General features: G+C 35.6%; 1 protein-coding gene across 8 annotated transcripts in view; it reads right to left on the bottom strand.

The window, feature by feature from the left end:
- Window positions 1-13,964, bottom strand: part of KLHL5 (kelch like family member 5) — a 77,534-nt gene that overhangs the window by 23,998 nt on the left and 39,572 nt on the right. For all 8 annotated transcript variants that reach the window (XR_001444743.3, XR_013417819.1, XR_013417818.1 and 5 more), the window contains 2 exons: window positions 11,882-12,094; window positions 1,262-1,448 (listed from right to left, as the gene is read on the bottom strand). Coding sequence is in view for 5 of the 8 variants with exons in the window: in XM_028848395.2 (XP_028704228.2) it covers window positions 1,262-1,448; window positions 11,882-12,094 (400 nt within the window). In the remaining 3 variants the exon portion in view is untranslated. The remainder of the gene's footprint in view (window positions 1-1,261; window positions 1,449-11,881; window positions 12,095-13,964) is intronic.

Genomic DNA, 13,964 nt, shown 5'->3' with positions numbered 1-13,964 from the left:
TTTTTTGAGATGGAGTCTTGCTCTGTCACCCAGGCTGGAGTGCAGTGGCGCCATCTCGGCTCACTGCAACCTCTGTTTCCTGGACTCAGGTGATCCTCCTGCCTCAGCTTCCCGAGTGTAGCTGGGACTATAGGCGTGTGCCACCGTGCCTGGCTAATTTTTTTGTATTTTTGGTAGAGACGGGGTTCCACCATATTGCCCATGCTGGTCTTGAACTCCTGACCTTAAGCGATCCACCCACCTCATCCTCCCAAAGTGCTGAGATTACAGGCGTGAGCCACAGTACCCGCCTGAAATTAACATTTATGCCACGTTATTATCTAATCTACAGACCTTATTTGGATTTTGTCATTTGTCTCAGTTATGTCCTTTACAGGAAAAGAAAATCCAAGATGATGCATTATAATAGCTGTCACATCTCTTTAGTCTCCTATAATCTGGAACAATTTCTGAATCTTTTTTTTATTTCATGACACTGACATTTTTGAATACTACAGACAGATAAGTTATTTTGTAGACTATCTCTCAACTTAGATTTGTTTCCTCCTCATGATTAGATTCAGGTTATACACTCTTGGCAAGGACGGCATAGATGGGTGGCTGAGTTCTCCGTGCATCCTGTCCTGCACAATGCTGCCGCTTAGTCTGATTTCTGTCAACATTATCTTTGATCATTTGCTTAAGTGCTGTGTGCCAGGTTTTTCTACTGTAAATATACTATTTGTATATTTGTAACTAGTAAACGTGTGGCTGAGAGACACTTTTAGACTAAGTATCCTGTTGTCAAACTTTTCCCACTAGTCTCAGCATCCACTGATAATTCTCGACTGAATTGGTTATTGGTGGTTACTAAATGGTAACTTTTGTAATCTCATCTTTCCTTCTATATTCATTCATTGGCATTCTTCTGTAAGGAAGAGCTTTCCTTTCTCCCTTATTTGTATAGGTGTGGAACCATGAATACTTATTGATTTCATAGGTTATAATCCTTTACTATTATTTATTTTGATGCTCAGATTATCCCAGATTTGGACAGTAGTAGCCCTTACAAGCTGTTTCCTGTGTCTTTTGACCTGTCTCCATCATTCTTTGACCACTTCCTTTTTTCCGGTCTAGAGGATGTTACACAATTCTCTGGTACTTTTTCTGCCCCTGTCCTGCAACCAGCCATTTCTCCAAAGAGTTCTTTGGACATATATGTACTTATTAAAATATCTTTTTCTTTGTTCCTCCCTCCCCCAAATAAAAGATTATTTGATACCTTTCGTTGAATCGATTCCCCCAACTGCAAATAATGTACCAACAGTTGACTTCCTAGGTTTTGTACGAGGACTCTGTAACATGGGTCGTCTCTCTGGTAATAAATGGTACTTCATTGCTTCCATAATGAGTTTCTGACATTCTATATCATCCCGAAAAAGTGCATTATTTTCCATGTCTGCCAGGAACTAGAAAAGAATAGCGGTGGGTATGTATACTGAATGACTAAGAAAATGGTAGGGTTTACAGAAAAAAATGACATAATTATCAAAAGGATTTTTACATATTTTTAAAAAATTCAAGCATAGGCACATATTTTTAACTAAAATATGCAACATTTACAAGATTTACATTTTAAATTTCATTGAAAAACAAAACATGAGTAGCATAAATGGTATACTCTAAAATCTTAGTACTGTAGTGCTTATCTCTGGGTAGTAGGAATACTGGCGCTTTTTAAATAAAGTTTTTTTTATTACTTTTCTATAATTTCCAGATTTTCTAAAATAAATAATTTTACTATTAAAATCAGAACTAATTCTAATGGAAGAATAATTATAAGTGGGAGTTGACTAATTATGCTGCGTTAACTTTGCTAAACAATGTCCAACTAACAACTGCAAAAGCAAAAGTTACCAATTTCTCAAGGGACAAAGAACTCCAAACAGTGATTGGTCTAAAAACATTAAAATCCCTTTTGTGTCACTGAATCCAACTTTATATATTTATATAACACAAATACAATTTTTATATGTTTATATAGCACAATACGATTACACCTTGTCTTTTTAAAAATGATAGTCTTTTAAAAAATAAAATGAAAATACGATCACATTGGAAATTAAATAAAACAAAAAAAATTTAAAATCTTTTCCTTTTGTGCTTGGTTCTCCATCCTCCCTCCCCATCCTGCAATTCTTCCCTGCCTTATAAATACAACCTGGTGTGCAGCCTTTCATATTTTCTTCATATTTATGCAATCCTCTGCTGACATAATTCTCATACATTTATATGTATAACATATATAAATACATGTAGTAATTTTTACAGTTTTTTCTTTTAGTAATTGTTTTATTATATGCTTTGCTGCATCTTACCATCTTTACTCAACATTATCTCACGAAAATTCCTCCAGGTCTTCTGAAAAGGTATAGTTCTGATCTATTCTTTTTTTTTTTTTTTTTTTTTGAGACGGAGTCTTGCTCTGTCGCCCAGGCTGGAATGCAGTGGCACGATCTTGGCTCACTGCAAGCTCTGCCTCCCAGGTTCACGCCATTCTCCTACCTCAGCCTCCCAAGTAGCTGGGACTACAGGCGCCCGCCACCACATCCGGCTAATTTTTTGTATTTTTAGTAGAGATGGGGTTTCACTGTGTTACCTGGGATGGTCTCGATCTCCTGACCTCGTGATCTGCCCACCTCGGCCTCCCAAAGTGCTGGGATTACAGGCGTGAGCCACCGCGCCCGGCCTGATCTATTCTTTTTAATAACTGAATAATACTCTATAGTATATAGATATGCTAATTTTTTAGCCATTTCCTTATTACAGACATTAACTTTGTTGCAGTATGTACATACATATATTCATATGTATATATACATACATGCATATATAAATATACTTTTTTCTGCTACTAAAAACAAGTCCAGTACAAAAGTCCTTATGATTAATTTTTACCTTTATAGGATAGATTTCTAAGAATTGAATTGATTCCAGGTGGGTCAAAGTATATATGTATGTATGTATGCATGTGTGTGCACATATATGTGTACCTGTGTGTGTCTATGTGTATGATCAATGTTGTCAGATTATTTTCCAGAGTGGCTCACATTCCATTATAGTCATGTATAATAAAGTGGCTCACATTCCATTTTATATATATATAGAGAACCATGTATACATATATATATCTAGAGAGAGAGAGAGTGCCCTATACATATAGCCACGTATATAGCCATATATATGTATATACGGCCATATATATGTGTGTCTATATATAGAGACAGCCATGTATAGCAAAGTAGCTCACATTCCATTATAGCCATATATAAGAGCAGAAGACCACAACATTCCTGCCAGGAATAAGTGTTTTAGCTCTTTTTGTTAATGATATCACATTTTCCCTTTAATTTGAATTTTTCTGATAAGTGAATATAAGCATTTAAAAATATTTTGACCATTTGTACTTTTTTCTTCCTTTATCTGCCTCCTTTTGTCTACTATCTTTTGATTAAAAATTTGTAAGAGTTCCTTATAATACACACACTAATCCTTTATTTTTCAACTGTATTTTTCTAGATTTTTAATCATTTGTCTATTAAGGTTGTTTCATAATACTTTTGCTATTCAAATAATTTTTCATTTTTAGGTCATCAAATATGTGTCTTTCTTTTCATAGTCCTGCTTAGAAAGTCTTTTTGCTTCAGTTTGTAGATGTAGTCTCCTAGATTACCTGGCAAGATTTTATTGTTTTCTTTCATTTAGGCCAAGGATCCATGTGAAATTCATTTGTTTTGGAATTAATGTTTAAAAAGAGTAAGAGTGGAGGAGCATTTTTATTTTCTTTAAGATCAAGAGCCAGTTCTGTACCACTTAATAAATAACCCCCTTCATTTCCAACTGAATTGAATCTTGGTCATATATTACATTCCATAAATAGATCTCAAGGTATATGAGGTTTTTCTTTTAATTCTTTATTCTGTTCTATCGATCTATTTGTCTACTCCTATTTCTAAATAGCACATTTTACTACAGTGTCTTTATAGCATATTCTGATACCCGATATTTTTAGGTTGTCCCTCGCTGTTAACTTTCATAGCTTTCTTGGCTATTATTGTGCCTTTATTTTTCATGTAAACTTAAGACAAATTTATCCAGTTTTTTTTTATCCTGATTCTCTTGGAATTCTAATAAGAACTTAAATTTATTTATTAATTAAATTTATTAATTTTATTAATTTTTGAAGAACTGATGTTTTTATATTAAGTCTTTCTGTTCAAGAAGCCTTTCCATTTGTTGTATAGCTTTCTACATATTATACCTTTCTTGATTATACATTTCCTATATATTTTATTATTTTCATTGCTATTGGGAATGGGTTTTAAAAGTTTATTTCATATATGTTTTGCAGGAGAGAAAATCTACTGATTACACTTGTATTAACCTATTACTTTATCAAATTCCCTTATTAAGCTCTATGTGTTATGCAAATAATCATAACTGTCACCAAATAGGGATAGTTGAATATCTTTTTCTAATGTGTATGCCAATTATTTTATTATTGCAATTGCTAAAGCCTTCTAAAGAATGTTAAATAATTAGGATGATAGAGTATCTTGTTTCTGGTTTGAATTGATATGGTTTTAGTGTTTCATTATTTAGGACAATAGTTGCTGTAACATTTAGTCATCTATTTTTATTATATTCAATAAAGATAATATAGATTTTCATTGTTTGTTTGTTTGGTTTTTTTTTTTTGAGACGGGATGTCTCACTGTCGCCCAGGCTGGAGTGTGGTGGCGCAATCTCAGCTCACTGCAACCTCTGCCTCCCAGGTTCAGGCAATTCTCCTGCCTCAGCCTCCTGAGTAGCTGGGATTACAGGCCTGCACCACCACATCCAGCTAATTTTTGTATTTTTAGTAAAGAAGGGCTTCACCATATTGGCTAGGCTGGTCTTGAGCTCCTGAACTCAAGTGCTCCTCCTACCGTGGCCTCCCACAGTGCTGGGATCACAGGCATGAGCCACCATGCCTTGTCCCTTCATAGGTTTCTTAATGATCATTTCATTATTCCTGGAAAAAGACCTTTCTGGTCAGAGTGTATACTTTCGATACACTGCGGGTTGTATTTGTTATATTTCTTTACAATTTTATTGGGGCATATTTTACATGTCCTAATTTATCCATTCCAAGTACACAATTCAGTGATTTGTAGTAAATTACCTAGTTGTGGAACCATTACCATAAAACCGTTCTGAAACATTTTCTTCACCTCAATTACATCCCACATGCCCATTTACTGTTGATCCTCATTCCTGTCTTCTGTCCCAAGCACTAATCTGTCTCTACAGATTTGCTTTTGCTGGACATTTCATATACAGAGAATCACAATGTGGAGACTCTGGTGTCTTGCTTCTTTCCCTTAGCATACTTTTGAGACTTGTCCCTGCTGTAGCTACTCGTATCAGTGCTTCATTTCTTTTTATCGTTGAATAATATTCCACTGTCGGTCTATTCCTCATTTTATCCATCCATTCATCAGTTGATAGATGCTTCTTAGGTTGCTTCCAGTTTCAAGCTATTATGGATAAAGCTGCCAAGAACGTTTATGTACAAGTCTTTGTGTGGATATATTTCTCTTGGGTAATTATTACCTAGGAGTAGAATTGCTGGGGCATATGGCAAATTTATGTTTAACTTTTTAAGAAACAACCAAACTTGTTTTCTAAAGTGGCAGCACCACCTTACATTCCCACCAGCATTGTACGAGGGTTCCTGTTTTTGCACATCCTCACCAATTGTTAGTTTGTCTCTATTTTAGCCATTCAGGAAGGTGGAAAATGTGGTTTTATTTTGCATTTTCCTAATGACTAATGATGTTGATGATATGTTCATGTTTTTATAGAGGAAGAGGGAAACAGTCTCTAAAAAGAGTCACTATAAAAAAGTTGGTGGTATTTGGAAACTAGCACTGCATACCAAAGGCAAAAAAGCCAAAATAAGACATAAGTCCCCTGACCTACACCAGAATTTACATTTTGGTATTAATTACTCCACATTTTTTTCTATGCATACAAAACATAGTTATACTTGTCACAGAAACCATTAGTGAATATGCATAAAGTTGGCTCATTAAGGTTAATTTTAATGTTTATGTTAATTCTATTATATACAATTACTTTAGTCGTTTCTAAATAAAAATATGTGAAAAAAATGTAGAAAGTAAACTCTTGGGAGACTCAATAGTAACTGCAATTTGAAGCAAAGTATATTTCCTAATATACAGATAGTATATATAAATTATGAATAAGTAGGATTAATTACATTTGAATTAAAAAAGTCATTAATCTAAGTATCAGATTAATCAAATGGGAGGAACCAGATATCATTTAGAAAATTATTCAGAAGACACTGAGAGAAAACTACAAAATATATATTCTCATGTACTCTGCATTTCTGGTGAATACTAAATGCCTTCTCTGCTATAAAAGAAGAGCAAATTATTAAAATGAAAGCATTCATAATACAGGAACAAAGTTTCATTTTGTAAATTTTTATCCTCATTCATATTTGTTCACCTTATGACTACTGCTCTAAAACTGTCCCCTCAAACACAAATAGAATGTGAATAATTTATGAACTCTATACATGTTAAAAAAATGTTTTGGAGGCTGGGCAAGGTGGCTTATGTCTATAATCCCAGCATATTGGGAGGCTTAGGCAGGAGGATCACTTGAGGCCAGGAGTTTGAGAGCAGCTTGAGCAACAAAGTGAGACCCTGTCTCTACAAAAAATTAAAAAAAAAAAAACTAGCCAGATGTGTGATGGGGCACAGCGACTGTAGTCTCAGCTACTCGAGAGGCGGAGGTGGGAAGATGACTTGAACCCAGGAGTTTGAGGCTGCAGTGAGCTATGATTGTGCCACTACACTCAAGCCTGGGTGACAGAGTGAGACTCTGTACAAAAAAAAAAAAGTTGTTTTAGTATCAAGACCTTGTAAACCAAAAGAATGCTAAAGGTAAATACTGACTCATTTTATATTTCCGACTTTCTTTAGAAAACAATACTAAACTGAGAGTAGAATAGCAGAGACTTAGATACTTATAAATTCAGGCTAAATATTGAAAACATTTACAATTTAGGTGTCAAAATCTTTTAAATAATGTACATATGTTCTAGTATTTCTAGTCACATGGTTTACAATTTGATCAAATTGAAATGTTTGGAATGCTTTCAAAAGTAAGATAAAATCAATCACAGTACTTTGAGAAGCTGAGGTGGGAGGATCACTTGAGTCCAGTAGTCGAAGACCACTCAGGGCAACATGGTGAGACCCTATTTCCACAAAAAAATTTTAAAAACTGGCTGGGCACTGTGGCTCACACCTGTAATCCCAGCACTTTGGGAGACCGAGGTGGGTGGATCTCTTGAGGTCAGGAGTTCGAGACTAGCCTGGCCAACATGGTAAACCCTGTTTCTACTAAAAATACAAAAATTAGCCAGGCATAGTGGCATGTGCCTGTAATCCCAGCTACTCAGGAGGCTGAGGTACGAGAATCGCTTGAACCCAGGAGATGGAGGTTGCAGTGAGCAGAGATTGCGTCACTGCACTCCAGCCTGTGCGACACAGCAAGACTCTGTATCAAAAAGAAACAAACAAACAAAAATTTTAAAAACTGGCTGGGCATGGTGCTGTTGGTGGTGTGTGTCTGTAGTTCCAGCTACTCAGGAGGCTGAGGTGGGAGGATCTCTTGGGCCCAGGGGATTGAGGCTGCAGTGAGCCATGATCATACCACAGCACTCCAGCCTGTGCAATAGAGTGAGACCCTGCCTCAAAATAATAAAATAAAATGACCATAAATACTTCTCTTCTGGATTATTCAGAGTTTTTTAAAAAGTCATACAAAGGTCTGGCACGGTGGCTCACGCCTGTAATCCCAGCATTTTGGGAGGCTGAGGTAGGTGGATCACCTGAGGTCAGGAGTTTGAGACTAGCCTGGCCAACATGGTGAAACCCTATCTCTACTAAAAATACAAAATTAGTTGGGCATGGTGGCTTGTGTCTGTTAATCCCAGCTACTCGGGAGGCTGAGGCAGGAGAATCTCTTGAACCCAGGAGGCAGAGGTTGCAGTGAGATAAGATTGTATCACTGCACTCCAGCCTGGGCAAAAAGAGCAAAACTCCATCAAAAAAAAAAAAAAAAAAAAAAAAAAAAAAAAAAAGCCATACAAAAATGATCATCAGGCATTATTTCCTATATTATTTTAAGAATCTACTGTTGGAGACACTATGATAAAATTACTGCATGTAAGTTGAATCCCTTCTAGCCAGGGTAAGTGGAATGTTTCATATTAACAGAGTAGGATAAAATCTCATTTAGTTGGTATCACTGGAAAAGGAGCTATTTCATAAAAATAAATTCTCTTGGTAATCAGACCTAATCTGAATTTTAAAAATATTAGTCATTTATTATTTGATTGGCATATGGCAATTTAATAATTGTTATATTTTCCTACCTTTTAAAATAAAACATACAGGATACAATCCAACACTTTCTTCATTATTTTAGTGTCTACTTCAAAACTTTATTATCTGATAACTCTAATTCTGCAATCTTGCCATTCACTTTTGGCAATGAAAAAAAACAACCCTGCCAGTATCTCTAAATGTCACAGTACTGCAGCACAGTATTATCACTGTAGGAAAGAAAAACGTTCTGAGAGGTAAAGTAACTTGTTTAAATTATACAAGGCAATGTGGCTTCCATCACCACTACTTATGGTGGACAATGGTTCTCACACTTGAGGATGCATCAAAGCCACTGGAAGACTTATTAAAACACCATTTGCTAGGCCCCAGCCCCAGAGTTTCATATTCAGTAGGTGTGGGGTGAGGCCTAATCTGTATTTCCAAGAAGTTCCAAGTAGTGCTGATCTTCCTGTTAGGGATGACACTTTGAGAACCACTGGGCTAATCCACTGGATTTCCCTTCCTTGTCTTCTCTGTAGCAAAGGATGATGATAAAACTTCGTCCTTTTTGAAGTATGATATCAATTTTTAATAACACTCCAGTTATTTAGCCAGGTTTGGGAACAACCTCTATATACTGTGTCTCCTAGGGTTCCATCCCAAGCACTCTTGTGTACTCCTTGGCCAGTGTCATTCTCTTGCCTTTGGATTCAACAATCTAAGGAAGTAGTTTTCAAAAAAGTCTAAAGACTTCAGAGTCCTTAGACTCTAAAAGAATTAAAGGTGCCAAGAAGCTTTGGGAACATGATTCTTCAACTTCCTTCCCCATTCCCTGAATTAGCTCTTCATTCTATATTCCTTGTTTCAATCGAGAGCACCTTTTAATCAGCCTAATTGCACAAATCAGAGTCAGTCTCAATTCCTCTTTTCGTATAATCTCACCATTCAATCATTAAGTTTTGTCAAACTGACCTCATAAATAGCTCTTGAGCCTGGTAATTTCTGTCTATATCCATTGCCAGAGTGTGCCTCATTCACTTGTCTGAATTCCAAAAGCCTTCCTAATGGGTTTTTGGCTTTGACCCCTCAGATCCATTCTCCACAATGCAGTTACAGTAACCTTTCTGAAATAAAATTATAATTATTCCATTCCTATTAAAAAATCCTTTAGTGCTTCCTCCTTGCTTTCAGGATAAAATTCAAACTCCTTGGCATAACTAGAGGTTCTCCATGTTCTGGTCCATTCCTCTCTTCAGCCTCATCTCTTGACTTTATCCCCTTTTATTCCTGCACTCTACCATCACATTCCAAAATACAATATATTTGCTCGTGACTTCATGATGAAGTACAGCTCCTATTTCTCCTGGTTATCATGCCCCCTCTTTTGGGTGGCTAATTCATAATGTGGATCAAATAACACTGTAAGAAGTTCTCCCCGCTTTCTCGTCAACCCCCCCTTTTGGGTGGGTTACTTCCATTATTTTCAGAATGCCACATTCACGTATCTGTCACAGTCTTCATCTCATTATAATCACTGATTTATTTTTTAATCTATTTCTTCCTCCATCTGATACCATCTCCCTGCTACCTCCAGCAATTTTACACACAGTACATTCAAGAGGCAGAATGGTTGGTTTAGTGGATAAGGTACAGAACTGTTCTTGGGTTCAAGTCCCACCTCTGCCTCTTATTAGCCCTATGATGTTAGCCAAATAGCAAAAACCAGTTAAAACCACAATGCAGAAAGAGAGGAATTTATGCAATCACACTGTGATTTTGAACATATGGATTTACTTTTTTGGTCTGTCACTTCATTTGCACAACAGGTGTTGGAACAAATGATCTCCAAAATGCCCTTCAACCCTAAGAACTTATGGCTAGGATTACCAGTAGTATCCCGGATAAGAGATATTTTAAAGGTCTATGAGTGTCGTGCAAATATAGTATCATGAATATTTGAAACTACAGAAGTGAACTAAATTGTCAGGTTACTTAATTGCACAGATTCTTTTCAAAGTCAAATAGGATTTTTCAGATTTGGTTTGATTTCATCTAGAAAGAATTTTTTAAAATCTGCTAAGTAGCAGTAAAAATGTAACTCCCTTTTAAAAATCTGATTTCAAGAGAAACATTTTATCATGTTACTTTTCCTGAATTATCAACTCATGCAGTTTCAGTCCTATGTATTTATACAATATTCTATTTCTGAAGAGGAAGGTCTTACAAAGCATCCACATTGATTACTGTCTCTGTAACGTAAAGAACAGTAACTTTTGCTCACAGCAGCAGGAAATAATGCATTATGCTCAAGATAACTGCAAATAAGAGAACATTTATGACACTTTAAAAAAAGAAAAAGAAAGTCTGAACTTGAACAGTAACAGCTCATTCTTTTTCTGCTTTCAAAACCTCTTTCACCATTCAAGGCCTTGAGATAGGCAGCAAAGTATGCAGGGAAAATTTTTATATACTCCAGTGAAAATTGTAAAAAGGGGAAAACTATGCATGTAAATGTTATGACTGATTCCCTTGAATGCACCAACTAGATAGCTCTGAATTCTGAAATAATATTTTTATTCATAGCACATTTTATGTAATAGAGCATGTTTCTGATCCTTATAATAATCCTGTGAGATTGTCAGGGAAGACATTATCTCTACTTGACAGATGAAGAAACTGAGCTGTGTGAATATGCCAAGTCACAGAGTTTTAAAATGTCAGAGCTTTGACTACTAATATACCTTATTAATCTATATATCACCAGAATCCAATATTTTGTGGACACTTTATTAAACATGTGGCAAAGAAATTAAGCTAAATTTTCTGGTTTCTAGAGTCCAGTACTCCTTTTATTAGCAGTTTTAGTAATTCTCCTCCAATTGGTAGGATAGGTTTGTAGCTGAGTCAATTAAATTACTAACCCCAAATCAAGAATGTTACTTAACTGAGGATGGGCATGGTGGCTCACGCCTGTAATCCCAGCACTTTGGGAGGCCAAGGCAGGCAGATCACCTGAGGTCAGGAGTTTGAGACCAGTCTGGCCAATATGGTGAAACCCTATCTCTACTAAAAAATATAAAAATTAGCTGGGCATGGTGTCACGCACCTGTAATCCCAGCTACCTGGGAGGCTGAGGCAGGAGAATAACTTGAACTGGGGAGGCAGAGGTTGCAGTGACCTGAGATCGGGCCACTGCACTCCAGCCTGAGCAACAAAGCAAGACTCCATCTCAAAATAAAATAAACAAAAAAAAACCAATGTTACTTAATTGAAGCAATTTAGGTAGCCAGATCTTCTGGACTGAAAACATAAGCAGAATTTTGTTAGCTACTATCTTTTCACCTACACGTTTCATAGGAATACATGTAAAATTACTTTCTTTGATAGAATAGGCAAAGAAAAATTCCTATAAACAAGTACCTATTAATTACCTGTGGTGCAAGAAGAGGTAGCCTAATATAAGCCAAAAGTTTACTTAGATCTTTCCGTCTCTGTTCCAAATCATGACGGACCCAAGTAAGAAGTGCATTCAATATTGTCTCCTCATTAGGAATGTTCATGTCATCACTTGCCAAGAGCTTTGCAATTTCGCTGGCTGGTAATAATACAAATTCCTGGTTTCTGATTACTTCCATGAAATGCTCCTAGAGGGAAGAAATAGCAGATAAACAATATTGTCCCTTCTGACCATCACAATTTACTTAGAAGAAAGTAAAAGCTTTTTGTGTTAGCTACCAAACGCAATTTATATTTTAGACCTTACAATGTACTACTACTTGTTAGGAAAGAAACACAGCAGAGAAAAAAAAATTAAACTGCAATTATGTTGTTAAACATATATAAGTAGAATTAAAGTGTTATATCACTTATTACATTTAAAAAATGGACCTGGGACATTTAAGTATTGCTTCACTCAAGTTAGGAAATACTTTTGGCAATTCTTTTGAAGGAAGAGAGAAAAAATGAATTAGACACTGAGATGTATGATACTCTAACACAAGAAGTGGTTGGATTTGTGGTTTGGATTTGTAGGTGCTGAAGAATTTGGCCAGCAGTGGAGCCAAACACCTAGAGAGCTTGGTTACTTCTCTAACTAGGAAATGGCCTCCAGGGTGGCTAGATTTTCCAGAACCTTTCTAGACCACAGATGTCTTCTCAGATCCTCCCTGGAATAAGTATTGTCCTTAGGGTTATACTACAACCATACTGGTCTTCAAAGTCGTTTTAATGATATTTATAAGACCATCTAGGATTTTGGGTCTGTTTTCAAATTTTTAATCTCTTTTAAGGGTCTGTTTTTTAATTTGTTATATGTTCTAAGTGTCTGTTTTTAAATTTTTAATCTCTTCTAATATAATTTACAAAGCTCTTTTGGTCTCATAGGAAAAAGGACCAAAGGGGGGGAAAAAAGTAGTGACCTACAATGCCCTGGGATCAGGACATTAGATGACTCAGTCCTGGCCTCACGTTAGAATCAAATCCTCTATAATTGGAAATGGGAAATAAAAATGCCGTTAGGTGTGAGATGACCTTGATAGGCTATTATGCTAAATAATCAGGAGAGAAGGAAACCATACAATCTGATTTGAAAGGTTGTAAGTCTTAATGAATGGATAGTTGACATAGTTATAATATAAATGCAAATGCTAGACACATATTGTCCCTTAATGTTTTTCTCATATTTCCTGATGTATTATCGCTGTCTCAGCATGCAGAGGTTCACTAAAGAAGCTAAGGCTGTTTAAATTAGAGCTAGAGATAAGGACTATCAATAACTATCTTCTATATTAAAATGAGAATTATATTTTCCATATAGCCTGTGGTAACCCGAGTGAAGTACTGATCTAAAATATATATTAGCTTGGCATTCTTATCAGTAGAAGTTCTAAAGGGGAAAACCATTCATGAATAATTAATGAAGTTCAATTGCTTCAATTTATCACGATTTCTTCAAGGATGTCTAAATGAGTCTATTTTAAATGATGGATCATCATTTCAGAAACATATTTTAATAAAACTTCAATGCTAGAATGGCTCCAAGCAAAAGGTTCTATTGAATTGCATACTGACATTCTTTTAGTAACACATAGCAAGAGCTACAAAAATGTTGAAACTCTCAACCCAGTTATCCCATTTGTAATTTAAACCTTAATAAATAATTTGTAAGCAAAAAACAAAGCTGAATACCTAACAATACTTCTCTGTATTATTATTTACAGTGGTAAAAAATGGAAAATAGCCTACATGTTCAGTTATGGGGAGCTGTATATTAAATAAGCATTAAAAATTTCAAAGACAAAGATCACGCAGCTACATGGAAAGATACTTATGATAAAATGTTAGGTGAGACTGTGAAGAAACTGAAATAATAACATGTATTTCCAATTCCTTAAACATATAAAGTATAATCGACAGATATATACATTGGTATGACTATGCCATACTTTCAAATGGCATTAACTGGATTTCATCAGTAACAAAAGGACTATCATGTAAATATTCACTTGACAAATT

This window comes from Macaca mulatta, chromosome 5 (assembly GCF_049350105.2).
Source record: "Macaca mulatta isolate MMU2019108-1 chromosome 5, T2T-MMU8v2.0, whole genome shotgun sequence".
In the NCBI taxonomy this organism is placed as follows: Eukaryota; Metazoa; Chordata; class Mammalia; order Primates; family Cercopithecidae; genus Macaca; species Macaca mulatta.
The sequence above is the reverse complement of the archived record's forward strand: the minus strand, read 5'-3'. Positions and strand labels throughout refer to the sequence as shown.